The 16,493-nt window shown below is 39.0% G+C and overlaps 1 protein-coding gene across 2 annotated transcripts in view; it reads right to left on the reverse strand.

Annotated features, from left to right (window-relative positions):
- The window catches only part of shroom2 (shroom family member 2), a 120,533-nt gene that overhangs the window by 58,854 nt on the left and 45,186 nt on the right, over window positions 1–16,493 (reverse strand). For both annotated transcript variants that reach the window (XM_018091331.2, NM_001078710.1), the window contains 1 exon segment: window positions 6,061–6,206. In XM_018091331.2, the coding sequence (XP_017946820.1) occupies window positions 6,061–6,206 (146 nt within the window).

Below are 16,493 nucleotides of genomic sequence, written 5' to 3' on the forward strand. Positions count from 1 at the left end.
AAGTATGAGCTTTGTGTGCTGGGGTGGGGGATGGTGGCCAGGCTGTTTCCAGTCTCCTCCCACTATTTCAAAAGGCTGCAACTTTCTGACATCCTTCATAAGCTTATAAAACATAACAGAGCTTATGCAAATACATAACACCAGGTATATTAGCCTGGTAATATGAGCCTGGGTATGCTTCCATGGCAGGTCATGCAGGACTGTAATGTAAATGTAATGGTCTCAAAAAAAAAAAAAAAATATGATGCAATGTAATATGCTGCATGATCAAAAGGACTCCCAAAGCTGCACATTATGGCATTATGGCAATACTAAACCTTGGTTTTCAATAGATCAGATCATAAAACAACTACAGATAACAGGGCTACATCTTTCCCCTCCAGTCCCGAATTCCTGTTTTTTCACTTGGTATTTTTAAACAACGTTATCAGAAGGAAATGACGTTTGCTTGGTGTCCCAAAAAAGAACGGCTATGGTTCAGCAGGAAACCTGCTGGTTTAGGCATTTTTATTTATTTGACTCAAATCTATCTACTGATACTGAATGAAGGCATTTTCACAACACAATAATGTTTTCCAACTTCACCAGACTGTATTATGTATTGAAATGTGCAATATACCTATTTGCAAGTAGGAATTATCTTCTATTTATTTTCATCTTAATAGACAACAATGTGCAAGGCCTTCATGTTTGCAGAAAATTTGCTATATTTTGCATGTATAAATGGGCATAGTTGTGTAATTAGATGTTACTGGGTCCCACGGCAAATTCAGGACCCAATATATTGGTAGTTAAATGTTTCTACTACTATGTGGTAAAATTGCTCCCCCTGCAACCACAGGGTCTGCTTCCTCTGCAGTTACTACTCTAACCTCCATATGTAATAAAAGGCACTAAGTTTGCCCAGGAACAGTAACTGGGTAAGTTCTGCTGGGGGGTTGTGGCTGGGGTTGGGGGGGTTGGGGGGGCTGTGGTTGGGGGGGCTGGGGGGGTTGTGGTTGGTGGGGCTGGGGGGGTTGTGGCTGGGGTTGGGGGGGCTGGCTGGGGGGGTTGTGGCGGCTGGGGTTGGTGTTGGGGGGGGCTGGGATTGTTGGGGTTGTTGTTGGGGTTGTTGGGGGGGGGGCCACCAATATTTATTATTTATTTTTTATTTATATACCGTCAAATACCGTGATACCGATATAATTTTGAAAAATACCGTGATATAAATTTTTGGTCATACCGCCCAGCTCTAGTTACCAACCAATAAGCTTTTAAAGGGGGACTGCCACCCACACATTAAAGGAGAAGAAAAGGCTTACCTTGTACCCCGGACTGGTGCCCCTGTTCGGAGAAAATCGCACCAGCCCCGGGTACATGTAGCGAGTGCTTCCTCCTTCCATGTTCGCTCTGCTGGCAAAATCCCTGGGCTGGCGCATGTGCAGTAGAGCGAAAAGTCAACTTTTTTGTTAAAGTTCAGCTTTTCACTCTACTGCGCAAGCGCACATGCAAACGCGGAAGAGGAAGCACTCGCTGCAGGTACCCCGGGCTGGTGCGGTTTTCTCTGAACAGGGGCACCAGTCCAGGGTACAAGATAAGCGCTTAAAGTCACTTGGGGGTGCCTAACATTTTGGCCAAGTGACTTAGCCTTTCCTTCTCCATTAAAGGCTGTATAAAAAGTGCCCTTTTCAAATTAAACATGAAACCCAAATTCTTATATTATTAAAACACCCATACCTGTTTTAAATGTATTTAAAAATCTGAGCTGTCAATCTTTATTGCCTACCCCACCTCTGTGCCTCAGGCACAGAGGCAGGGCGGGCAATTAGTTTCCCTTTTCATTCATCCTAGATGTCATTGCATTTATGTATCCTGTACATAGGCATGGACATCAGGTACCAGAATGTGAAGCATAAACAAGATTTTGGGATGATACAAAGCTTGTTTTAATAACAGGGTTTACAAAATGGCAGCGGTCCGCTTGCTGAATTATTGAGTTGCTAGATTTTGACTGACAGGACAGTTTTACAAAAAGAGATTACTTCAGAAACATGGCTAAAAAATGGTCTTTTCTTACTCTATGTGCGTTTAGCTACAAGATTTGAAGGGTGACAAGTCCCTTTTACTTGTCTCCTAAATGAGGGCTAATTGGTGGGGCAACAAGCCAGATGCACTTAAGGCCCCAGCTTGTTCATGACCTCCATAGACACCATGGGGAGAATGTAATAAAGGTCAGTAATGGAAAAATTATATGTGTTGCAAAAATGCATGCCTCTGTTACATTCCCCCACATGAGTTTAATACAATGTGGACCTTAAATATGTGGTATGCTAAATAATCTGGCCACTGACTGGAAAACGTTGGACAGCACTATTCAAAATTATTCAATTAAAAACCATAATCCAAAATATTCTAGCTAGCTAGGCATCTTGATTAATTAAGAAAGGCAGGATGCAGTTACTTTTGTGGCTTGATGCGTGAACTATCAAAAGCAAAGCTATTGACTAAAATCAGAGCTCCAAAAGGAATTGCAAGGAGTAATTTAATTTTAGATCAATTGACACTGTATATATACAGCTTACAAACAGGTTTTTCAGGAACAGTTAGGTAAACTCCAAACTACAAAGGAAGATATAGAAGCCATTTCCTTTATTAGCCAACAACAATTACAAAAACAATCAAAGTAGGCTGCACGCTAATGAGATAGCATCATAAATGATCCTCACTACCCACCTCTGTACTATTCATCATAGTATTTTGAATACCGGCTTGGTGCATCACATGAAGTTTATTTTATGAGTTCAAAGCACAATATACCTGTCACACACTATAGCTTACAGATCATAGCAAACTTAATCCTTTGAATAGTGATGCAATTCTGTGCCAGCTGGATTTTTTGCTCCATGGCTTGATCTAGACTCCAATGAGGAGATATTTGGAGCTGCAGAATAAAGTGCATTGTTCAGAATGCAACCTTGTGAAGTCAGAGCTGATGTTCCTAGGAGACTCAGAGTTACAGGCTACACCAGTGTTTCTTAAACTTTTTCTCAGGGGAACCAATTAAGCCAGTGAATCAACTATTTACCATCACAGCAATGAATCAACAAATACAGTGGAGAAAATGTCAACTGAAGTAAGCAATATGGCAGATTTGTAGCATCTATTCATATGTATGCATCCAAACAGGCAGAGAAGGAATGTACTCTGCAAACATACACTCAGTTCGTTATAGCCTTAATTTACTATCGAATGGCAAACCAAGTATGTGTTTCAAATATTTTTCTTCAAGGGAAAATTGTGTGCATTTGTAAGCTGTATTCACATTTACTTTATATTTATGTTTGAGTGACCTTTTCACAACCTGTAATAGGCTTACTTATATACATTGCTTCCATTCAACGTGTAACAGTACTATTATAAAGTATATAGCTCAACCGGAAAAGTCACAAACTCCAGTACTAAAAAAAATAAAAAAGGGAGAATGCCAATCTGTTATTAAATCATCTGAAGTTGAGCTCACCCCAAATGTTATGAGACCCAGGTGTAATTAAAGCCCCAAGTCCTGGACTAGTGAGGGAACACACGAAAACCCACAATCTACAAGCGCAACAGTAACTAACCCAATTTTTGTAGTGGTCTGGGTGCCAATGCCCGAACCCGTAGCTAAGGGGGAAGTCACCGCTCTTGTTTGCAAAAGGCTCACACACGGGATGATGATTGAAAGACATTTATAGCACTTTAGAACATTAAAAATGTGTTTCGTCCACAATGGACTTAATCATAGGCTATAGAGAGAAGAGCACCATCCCTCTTTTTTAAAACACACTTAAAGGAAATGACATAATATATTTCCAACAACAATTACTTTTTAACCCTTACAACATTTTTAGCTATTATCAATAAATTAGAGGAAAATTGTTAACTTACTGCTAAACATAAGAGACAAAGGAAAAAAAAAAAAGGGGAAATAATTTTTTTTTTAATTCATTCTATTTTATTTATCATTTATTTTAAAGGAGGAGAAAAGGTAAAAACTAAGTAAGCTTTAGCAGAAAGGTCTATGTAAATACAGCCATAAGCACTCACAGAAATGCTGCACTGAGTTCTCTTTAAAAAAAAAAAAACAGGATTTGTTGTCTCTTTTTTTTCCTGTGCCAGAGACATGCAGCTCTCTCCTCTCCTGCTCCCCCTCCCTCAAGAAAGCTAAGAACTCCCCCCCCCTTAGAAATGTGGATCTGAGCCAATCAGTGGGAAGCTTCCTCATAGTCTTACTAACTGCACATGTACATCGGTCTTGGTGCAGGAGCAAGGCAGTATGGGAACTTTCTTTAGCGTTTTTTTTTCCTATGTGGCTTCTGATAATCTGAACAGGAGAAATATGGGGAGATTTAAGAGCACTATTGGGAGAACTGAAGGTATGCCTGCAGCTTGAGATTAACTCGACTTTAACCCATTTGGTGACCTTGTGTTAAGGCAAAAAATAGACTTAATCTCTGCATGAAGAAGACGTTCTACTTTATTTCCCCCACAAGAAGAGGACAGGATTTTTTCTATACCCTGAATTTTCAATTGTGTGATATCACCTCCATTACAATTTACATTTTTTTACACGTAAGGAGGTAGATAACAAAATTGGTATTACAGTTAATACAATTCCTCATTTTATATATTCTTACAGTAATTTTCCTATTAAACTCCTTAGATGTATATATACTTGTACAAGTTATACAGTGCATTGCTCCACATAGATAGGTGCCTACTGTATTAAGCCATGTTCTATTCTCTGCTTTCCTTTCAAAGTCATACATCATACTAGCTAAATGGGTGCCCTTTTAGCAACAAAGTTATATCCTCTATTTAAAAATGTATATACTTTGTTATTATCTTTTATCTGTCTGAACTGGTTACTATAGGGAGTTACAAACTATGGTATCTCAAAGCCCTTTTTCTTTTTATCCCTATCTTTGAGCAAATCACTTCTCTTAAATGCTACCAAAAAGGCATGTTCCAATATTTCCAATGTATCACTTTAAAAACACATGCTTGCTTTATGTATTCTTTATCTGTTCCACAATTCCTTCACAAAAGACAAAATTGCCCTACCGGAATACCCTTAAAAAGATGTTTTGGATGACAGGAGTCTGCTCTCAACAATGAATTACCTGCACAACCTTTTTTATATACTGTAGTAAACACCTGACCATTCTTTCCCTCCAATTTATGATCTAGAAATGTGATTTTATTTCCTCCAAAATCACTAGTAAATTGTAAATTATAATATATACATTCTTATTCGAATTCTCCACAAATTGTCAATTATTTTTTATCCCCCTGCCAAACTAATATCAAATAATCCACATATCTTTTATATGTACGTATATGTTGGATTCCTTCTATTTCACCTCCATAGACATGGGTCTCTTACCACCAACCCATTACTAGGTTGGTGTATGTGGGTGCAAATTTCACACCCATTGAGGTCCCACACCTCTGGAAGTAAAAAACGGAATCAAACATTAAAAAATTGTGGGATAAAAGATAGGTCAAGGCATTCAATAAAAAATCTTTTGTTGAATCATAATTACTATGACGATTCAAATGATGTTCAATTGCCACAATTCCTACAGACTCACCACATCAATTGTTGCCTATTTATAAGAACACTTCCAGTCAAATTTTGGAATATTGGGAGTACAAGTTTTGTATCAAATATGATGGCAACCTACAAACTAACAGCTGCAAATATATGTCAACACGTTCAGAAAAATTTTCATTTAGGGAATTGATACCAGAAACAATTGGCCTTCCCACAGGAGGCGCAAAGGCTTATGCACCTTTGGAAGGTGATAAAACACAGGAACTACTTTCGGGAACCAAGGAACTCCTTCACTTTCACATTAAAAACCCCATTTTGAGATCCCTTTTCCACCAATTCACATAATAATTATTTATACCTACTAAGTGGATTGTGCGCTAAAATCAGATACATGCCAATCTCACTCAACTGCCGTTTAGCCTCATTTAAATAATCATTAGTGTTTAATTACATGGAGACACATTGAAGTGTAATTTCAATCTTACCGTTTTACTATCATTTTTAGAATCTTGTGTGATCCTTTAACCAGACATATTGCCTCCTGACGATAACCTAAAAGCTGCTGATCATTTATGTTGACAATTTCATCTCCAGCCATTAATATGTCAGCAGCTTTGTTTCCATCTTCCACCTGAAAAAAAAAAGGCACAATGTTAGCTAATTTTAGAAACTGAATTACCTAAAAGGCAAAGAACCTATACATTACAAAAGTCTATATTTGGGTAAAAATGTAGTGCTCACCATAAAGTGAATAAGGTTTGAGACTTAAACAAGAGTATTTCATACAGTTACAAACATAGCCTAAATGTACACATTTTTAGATCAGAAATGTTAGGAGCGTTAGCTGTAGCAAGTCTACTGGCTCATCTGGCTTGCTCATTATACTTAAAAATACACATTTATCATAGGTGCATGAATGTAATATAAACATTTATCTAAAGGGATAAATACATTTGTTAAAGGAAATATAATGTAACTCTTCAATATATATTATGAACAATCATTGTTAAAGTTATTTGAAATTGTTATTGCAATTGAGAGCCATTTTTGTTTCTCTTACATTTCCCCTTTTTCTATTATCTGACTTCCAGTACCATTGCAAAGTTGCAACAGGGCCACCTCCAGCCAAGACTCCAATTCCCAGAATGCACTACATGTTTGGCCGATTAACAGACCAACGGAAAAGAATACCAGAAGTGTGCAATGCAATGTTGAGACTTGGGTCTTTGCTAGAGTAGAGTTTATTTTATACATTGTTTCTGTAGTTGGGCAAACTAGGAAGGACAGATAGAAAGTACTGTCAAATTGTATTTAAATTTAAATACTATCTATTATTATTATGCAAAGAAAAAAAAATTGGGCAGACATCCCCTTTAATATTCAATATTTTGTGCTAAGTATAAACATCCTGCTATGTGCTCATTACCTAACATCCTTTTGTGTTATCAACAAATACAGAGGTACTTACACAGCCAGCTTCAAGGTCAACTGATTTTACATTTTTATGTTCTTTCACTTTCAGGACATTTTCTATGGGTATTGATAAGACCACATCAGCGTTTTAATACTCCTGCATTGGTGTGTTAATTCCAATTCTGTAACAAACTATATGGCTCTAAATGCCTAACTGAAAATAATGTCACATTGTACATACATTGTATTTTCCATATTAAGAGAAACATAATGTAAATATCTTTTACATGCATGAAACTGCATCCAAAACAAATGCAATGATTATCATCCAAGCACAATTATTTCAAATATGTCCGGTACTCTACAAATACACCAAAATAATCTGTAGTCATTTTCATTATATTTTTGCATTCTTGTTTTCACTGCAGATGACACAGTGAGATAGATGTTCTTATTATAAGATTAATTAGTCATACAAGTATGGGACCTGTTATCTAAAATGCTCGGGACCTGGGGTTTTCCGGATAAGGCATCTTTCCGTAATTTGGATCTCCATAACTAAGTCTGCTAAAAATCATTTAAATATTGAATAAACCCAATAGGATTGTTTTGCCTCCAATAAGGATGAATTATATCTTAGTTAGGATCAATTACTGTTTTATTATTACAGAGAAAAAGGAAATAATTTTTAAAAATTAGAATTATTTGCTTATAATGGAGTCTATGGGAGATGGCCTTTCCATAATTCAGAACTTTCTGGATAATGGGTTTCGAGATAAAGGATCCCATACCTGTACTATTCAGCAGTAATTGTATGAGCAGAAATACATAAATAACAATGCACACCTAAAACACAACAAAACAGCTAAATGCAACAAACTTACTCAAATCAATAAACAAATAACTGTTTAGACCCAGACAAAGCACATTTAATTATTAGTCATGGTCTGACTAAAAATCAGTAATATTTGTTAGTCTGCAAATTGTTTTTGTGTAATCTTTCGGCCTTTTCTAATCCTATGGGCAGTTTGCTAGCAGCTTGCTTTAAAATTTTAAAAGCCTGCATGGGATTCCAGCCCGCTGATGCCATGCTTATGGAACAAGGTGTACATCACAGAGGAAAACCACAGATGGAGGAATTGCCAAGCTCCTTCTGAAACACCACATTTGACACAGGTCTAAACATGCTGCCCTGTTTCCAGGAGGGTAGAATGTTAAAACTACTACTCAAATAGCTTAGCACAATGTGGTGCGAGTCAAGCGGGCCTCCAACCAGCTAAAATGGGGCCACACCCAAATTAACACTAATGCACCAGGGTCATGTCCAGCACCATAGTACTGCGCAACCAACCTGAAATTGTGAAAACAAAATGTACCAAACACCCATTTTACTTATGTAACTTGTTTTATTAAGTGTTGTATTTTTATTTTATTTTACTGTTACAAATAAAGAAAAATAAACCTTTAAAAAAAATTAAAAATAGCTTAGCCATACCTCCCAACATTTGGAAAATGAAAAGAGGAACAAAAAGATTTGGCGCGCACGCAGCGCGGCAATTTTTTGACCACGCCCACTTTTGTGGCCAAGCCCCAATTACCACATCTCATTTATAAAAACAAACTCCTTTTAAATAGATGAAATGGCGGGATCAGACGCAAATGTGCTATACCCTCATACTGAACGACCTAAGGAAAACAATATAGCAACTCCTACATTAAAATACAAATATAGAGTTGTAAGTGAGTTATAACTATGTACCAGTTTTGCCCTCCCATACACAGTACCCCCCATACACAGTAACCCCCCATACACAGTAGCTCCCCCATACACAGTAGATCCCCCATACACAGTAGCCCCCCCTATACACAGTAACCCCCCCTATACACAGTACCCCCCATACACAGTAGCCCCCCATAGGGCTCCGCCTTCGAATTTTCTCCTTATGTGGCTCCTTGTGTGGCGGTGACAGGCCCTTTTATAAAGTTGCGCCCGTGCGTAATGACGTCACACGTACCCAGGGGTGCAACCTTATAAAAGGGCCTGTCGCGCTGTATAAGGAGCCACATAAGGAGAGAAGCCACAGGAGAAGTCGGAACGTCCGGCTCCAGCCAGCGCATCCCGCTGTGCTGGATAGTTCAATGAATGTCCCGCAATGCGGGACATTCATGGAACTATCCGGGACAGCAGGATGCGCCATAAAAATCGGGACTGTCCCGCGAAAAGCAGGACAGTTGGGGGGTATGGCTTAGCACTGGTTGGTACATTACTACAATAATAGGCATGTAATAGTCACAACTAAAAAGGAAAAGTGCAGGACAGATACTGGGATCTTAGGATGCGTATACAAGTGAGCTGTGGAGCCAAGCATCTGAAATGGGTTTCTAGAGTTCAATATAATCTTTATACTAAAATATTTACCGTATATACTCGAGTATAAGCCTAGGGTGTTTTTTTTTTTTTTTTAACTGTCAGGCAAGTTTGGGAAGGCTAAGGAAGCTGCCATACTAAGTATCAAGTACTTGCCATCCTGCTGTGTGCGCTCCCATCACAATGCAGCATGTCTCCCAGCACAACTGACAGCAAAGCTTCTACTTGTGATAGTGCATCAGGGTTTGCATACTCTAAATTTTCAAAGTCCATGTTTATGTGAAAAAAAAGTCACATGATTTTGAGGCCAGAGGTGTGGATTTGGATGAATCCTGGATTCTGTGCATCCTTAATTTTAATTACTTTCATACATAAGATGGAAATTCAAGCAATTGGCAAGCTTTGGTAAATTCTGCGGGAAGATACTGGGGGAACTTGGGGAAGATACTGGGGTACTTGGGGAGAAGGAATGAAGCACTTGGGGAAGATACTGGGGTAGTTGGGGAGAAGGAATGAAGCACTTGGGGAAGATACTGGGGTAGTTGGGGAGAAGGAATGCAGCACTTGGGGAAGATACTGGGGTAGTTGGGGAGAAGGAATGAAGCACTTGGGGAAGATACTGGGGGAACTTGGGGAAGATACTGGGGTACTTGGGGAGAAGGAATGAAGCACTTGGGGAAGATACTGGGGTAGTTGGGGAGAAGGAATGAAGCACTTGGGGAAGATACTGGGGTCGTTGGGGAGAAGGAATGAAGCACTTGGGGAAGATACTGGGGGAACTTGGGGAAGATACTGGGGTACTTGGGGAGAAGGAATGAAGCACTTGGGGAAGATACTGGGGTACTTGAGGAGAAGGAATGAAGCACTTGTGGAAGATACTGGGGGAACTTGGGGCAGAGGGACGCAGCACTTAGGTGAGTCCATGTGGGTTCCTCAGGCGGAGCTGCCCCTCAGCGCAGTTCAGTCACAGGGAGACAGGTGGTGCCACTTGGGGAATGCGGGTCAGCACTTGGGTAAGGGAGAGATGTGTAATTACATACGCGAGTACTGCTGCTGCCGCCCGTACACACCAACGGGACCCGCTGCTGCTGTCGTCCGTACATGGGTGGTGGTGGTACTGGTGCTGCTGCTGTGTATACTCGCGGGACCCGTCCATCCGCGCGGGGGGGGGGGCTGGTGCTGCCATATATACTCGACTATAAGCCGAGGCTGTCTTTTTAAGCACATTTTGGGGGTTGAAAAAACTCGGCTTATACTTGAGTATATACGGTAGATTTTCAGACTGTCCTGTAACAAAAAGGCTGCAAATACGCATATCAGCATATCAATGACCTTGTGTCTAGGGCGCAACAGTGGGGGTGGGCGCTCAAGAGCGAGAGCCAATATCACAATCTAAGCCCTTCCATCCCCCCAACTCGTTATCTCAAGCAATTGGTGGCAGTGCTCTGCCTTGAGCACCCTAGTCCAGGCCCAGACTCAGGCCAAAATCTGTTGCAAAGCCACAAAAAGCCTGGCATGCCTCCCAGCTGCACCGAAAACCTTAGACAACTTTGGTGGGTCCTGTCCCCAGTGCTCCGTATGTGAGCTAAATGGATGTGTATGTGTGCAATCCTGGGGGGCGGCTAATTACAATGGCCTCAGGGCACCATAATTAGAAATCCAGCATGGCCCAGACCGGCAATCTGTGAATTATGGCAAATGCCTGAGAGGCTGCTGTAAGATGCCACAGACAGTGACTATTAAATGGACTGGTGGGCCTCTATGTACTTCCAAGATCTTATTTAAATCTCAGTCCAGACCTGCCCTTGCCGCTTGGTCCAGTGCTGGAATCCAATGAAAAAGGATTTGAATACTTTAAAATGTATAGTTTGCAACAGAATGTGCACATAACAAAATTTCTCAAGAAAAAAGTGTAATTTACATCTGCAATGTAACTGTGTAACAGTAACGTAATGATATCCTCACAAGCCTCCAGCTACACAGAAAAGTTACTGTATAATGTACTGTATAAAAAATGCCACATAGGAAAGGGGAAGACAACTTTTTTTTTTTTCAGAAAAACTAATTCAAATGTTTCCAATAACAACAAGACACACATTAGCTTTTGTTTTCTGTTAGACTATCTTCACTTCCTTTGGCACCTGCCACAACAATCCCAGCCGGCATATATCACCTCAGAGAAGTTGCTTCTAAAATTTGATTCCATCAATTATTTAGATTAGAGGAAAATAAAACTTTCGTTGGAACTATGGGAATAAACTTAGAAGAACACACAAAAAAGGAACAATAAAACCAAAGAATTAAAGTGTTTTGAAATAATAAAAATATAATGTACTGTTGCCCTGCGCTGGTAAAACAAGTGTTTGCTTTAGAAACACTATTATAGTTTATATAAACAAGATGCTGAGTAGCTATGAAGGCAACTGAAATAGAGCTAAATAGCAATACGCACCTCCTTTTCACTGCATTAACAGCCACAGCTTCCACCCACATGCAGCAATTTAGAGCGGAGCGGAAGTGCAGATCGGCTTGAAAATGTCTGCTTTCACAGCAGCTGACTTGTATAAACTATAGCAGTGTTTCTAAAGCTAACACACAAGTCTTACCTGTGCAGGGCAACATTGCACTATATTTTTATATTCTGTCTATTTACACTATCATTTTTTGGTGTTACTGTTCCTTTAACCACTGTGTCACCATGGCACTATAATATTTTATATTTACACTTCAGTTAGAGCTCTACTCTTCAGTATACAGCTACACCTATTCACTGTCTCTTTAGGGGAAATGACATTGCCTAGAATTAAGTTATAGGATAATTCCACATTTTAAGATGACAGACGATCTCTGCCGAAAGTTTTATTGTTGAGGTAAGGTCCACGTAACCTCTCATAATTCTCAGCCAATCATGCTTTGTTAAAAATACAATATATAACCCTTTTCAACATAAGCTCAGTAAATAAGGATGAAAAGCTGAACCAAACAAAAACTTAAAATTCTATGGTGTAGAGCCTGTGGGGTATGGATCACTAGTCCACAGGGGTGGGGGCCTACAGGTATGGATGGCTGGAGCAAATAATTTCGATTACAGTTTTATAATATAAAATATTATCAGTGCAAGATGTGGAACACTGTCCTCTAAAACATATAATGCCTGTGTAAAATAACCAGATAGGTTAGTGTTTCTCATGCAAATGTAATACAAGGAAAGGGGTGGAATATTGTTTAGGAGATATTGTTAGTGCAGGTCTTTAAAAGGGGGGGGGGGGTGAGCATTTGCTAGCTTAAAGAAGAAGGAAATGTAAAAACTAAGTAAGCTTTTTCAGAAAGGTCTATGTAAATACAGCCATAAGCACTCACAAAAAACACCGCACTGAGTCCTTTCTCAAAAGAAACACAAGATTTCTTGTCTCTTTTTTTGTAAACATGTTGTTCGGGTGTCAGACTTCCTCTCCCCCCTCCCATAAGAACTCCCACCCCCTACCTTAGGAATGTGTGAACACATTATACAATTCCTCTAACCACCATTGCTTGGTGTTTCTGTAACCAGCTCTGCTTTCTTTTTGGCAAGAAAAAGTAGATCTTTTATATAGCGCACTAGATAATAAATCTGAATTTCGGTAAAATACTAAGAAGTCTTACAGAGACTTATTATTTATGGAACAGACCAAGGTAATACACTGTTTACATGTACATTAATATGGACAAGGGAAACTGCAATAGCTTTAGATAAAGCAGTCTCAACTAAAATAAATCTCTATAAAACTATAAAACACTATAAAATAGTGAACCCAGCAATCCATAAATAATTACACTGCCATTTATACAAAGTCTATACTATAGAATGTTTCATAGAATGTTTCATTTGCAATAGTAACAAGAAAGAGCGCAGAGAAGCTACGCAGGAGCTAAACATAGAAGCTCATTTATTAAAATAAGATTCTTTTGCCTATAGAATATTTATTTACATAAGAAGAAATGTGATTTAACAAAAATGGAATTAAAGATGTATTACCAGCAAGCCTACAGCTTATAGCCATTCTGTTTGCTTAGAACCCAAGAGTATGCAAAGGGCACAATGCCAAGACAGCATAAATGTATTAAATATGCTCCCCTACTGGGAAGCTAATTGATAATATGTCAAAATACTTTCACAGTAAATGAAGAAACAACACCTGGAGCTATACACATATCGATAACACACATTCCCAGAATAAACCACATTTTGATTTTTTTTCTATTTTCTTCAGATCTTTAATTTTTATTTCCTTGTCAAATGTGGCATTGGTTTTTACCAAAATTTTCACTATTTAGGTGAAGGGGGAAAAAATTAGGCGTGTCATTTTTATTTAGTAGTAACTCCCTTGTGCATACTGAACTGATAGCTAATGGCTTGTAACCCTATCGGTTTAGTTTGTACACAGCAAGGTTGGAACTAGGGGTAGACAAAAGTGATATGTCCCTAGGGCACAACAATGAGATGATACTAGGCATGTACTTTTATTGCCTGCTACCCATAGTTTGGGGTCGTGGAGGAACCCTTGCATTCTTGGAGGATAATTAATTTCATTCATGTCACCACTCTCAAAGCTTACCTTGGGTGCACCCATTTCTAGACCCTTGGACATATTAACTCATCTGACTGGAGTTAAAGCCCATTTTTGGGACGTGGTGCGCCCCAGTCATTAAGAAGTTAATATGTGAACACCCCACAAATACCACCTGTCAGATTACCATTTTCAAAAAAGCATAAAAACACCTCTGCACATATACCAGTGCTGATGATTTAGTCTTGCAGTGTATGTGTAATATACACTTAAATACAACTCAGCACAAATGAATTTGTACATGCCCTTTATTTGTCCTAAAGCAAGAAATGTTCTGAAACCTGGCCTACTGTTTCCACATTACATTTTTCAGATAACACTTCAAGCTGGCTATGCCTGATTCATATTTGGTACTTTAATAAGAAAATAACCTTAAATTAACTCGGTTCCTGCTAGCAAAGGAGAATATGATCTTGATTCCCAGTCTGCTTGTTCTGGCTTCCAATGACAAAGAGACTGCGATTTTCAGTACTGGTTTATTTCTTTTGAGCAAGACACAAGCTTGGTATTTCAGTGGAATGTTATGGTTTGTATAGTCGTTTATTTTATACTGTCAAACCTGCAGACTACCTAAACCTGCTGCTTTAATCCACCCAGTATCTGTACAGGAACACACCAAAACCAAAAACATTTATGTCTTACAAAACAAAATGGGGTGTGGGAGCCTGACCAACGAATGCCCAAGCCCTTCAGTGCTATAATGAACATTTTCTAATAACAAAACAAAAACAAAATTTCTGGCTTTAGTTAATAAAACATGGATACATCCATGTGCTTACTATAGCTAAGTCATGTATGAGGTTTCAAATACATGTAGGTGATTTATTATCCAGAATGCTTTGGTCCTGGGTTTTTTTTTGTTTTTTTTTGGTACAGGGAAGTTCCATAATTTGAAACACTGCTTATAAAAACATGCAAATTTAAGTAATGTCTTATTACTACAGAGAAAAAGATAATGCTTGTTTAAAAAGGTATCTGAGAAATGCCAATGCTCTATTTTGGAGCTTTATGAATAACAGTAACAGAGTGGTGAATAACTGGTTTCCAGATAATAGATCCCATATTTGTACAACCAAAATGGGAACTTCCACTCATACTTATAAACAAATGTACAGTAAAATAAGACTTCCTGTAGCTAGTTTTCTATGTTTTTATGAATAGGTATAGAAAAATAATGTTAAAGCAAGTATATCAAAACATTAAATAAGGGGGGCGTGGCCAGGACGCTGATGAGGTCGGACGCGTGAGTAAGAGCTCCGCTTCCTGAACCATTTCAAAAACCGGCTATAGAGAGAGAAAATCAGTAAACCCCGTGCGGTCTGTCTCAGCTTGCCTCAGAGATGCCTGCGAAAGGGAACAGGAGACCATCCCAGGCAGATCTAACCCCCTTTTTGGCCAAATCAAAGCAACCGATATCAAAAACTCAAGATGGCGCTGGATCTACCGAACTGCCTACGCATGAGAGCAACTCCGAACCGGAGGATGCGGAAACGGCTACACCAGCTCCAATAACTGTGAGTGTGATGAAAAAACTACTCTCAGAACTAAAAAGTTCGATAAATACAGACATAAATGAAGCCATGCACTTACTACGCATTGATGTGCAAAATATAGGCCAAAGGGTGGACAGTCTAGAACAAGCAGTAGACGATATACGTAACTCCCAAAACCAATACACCGATTGTCTTGATTCATTTAACAAGCAATTACTGACTTTAAAAGACAAAGCGGCTGATATTGAGGACCGCACAAGGCGAAATAATGTGCGTATTAGAGGTATCCCAGAACAAACAAAACAAGAGGATTTACCCGCATACTTTCAAAGTTTGCTTTCTACAATAATGCCCCATCTTACTACTACTGAATTAATGGTTGATCGAATCCACAGGATTCCGAAACCCAAAAATCTTCCAGTAGATACTCCAAGGGACATAATTGCTAAAATTCACTTTTATACAACCAAGGAACTTTTGCTTAATCACTTCAGGGCCAAAGCGCAGCTGCCACCTCAATATCAGAACCTGCACATATTTGCTGACTTATCGGCCCATACTTTGGCCCGTAGAAAAGAATTCTTGATGGCTACAAACATACTACGGAATCAGGGCATATTTTACAAATGGGGATTTCCTGTGAAACTCATCATCCTTAGAAATGGAATCCAATATGCGTTCTTAACTCCCAAAGAAGCCATGGCTTCTCTATCAGAATGGGGCTTAACTGATCAACAAATGGATACCTCTACACCGAAAATACCCAAAAAAAGACCGTTGGACTGGTCATCAGTATCTCCCCGCAAAGATAAACAGCAACAGAGAACAACTACCTCTGAATGATACTACTTTATTATGTTCCATATATAACTATTGGGTATATGTGTTTCACTATAAGATATCGGTAACAGTGTTAACTCACTATTATGGTTAAGGCAGTGCGTTCTGTTTTACATATTATATATAGTTTTTCTCTCTGGTTCCTAACCCCCCCTAGGTTATCTGTGCATTAACTGTGCTATTTGGATAGGTAGCGG

The sequence above is a fragment of the Xenopus tropicalis genome, chromosome 2 (genome assembly GCF_000004195.4).
Source record: "Xenopus tropicalis strain Nigerian chromosome 2, UCB_Xtro_10.0, whole genome shotgun sequence".
NCBI classification, from domain to species: Eukaryota; Metazoa; Chordata; class Amphibia; order Anura; family Pipidae; genus Xenopus; species Xenopus tropicalis.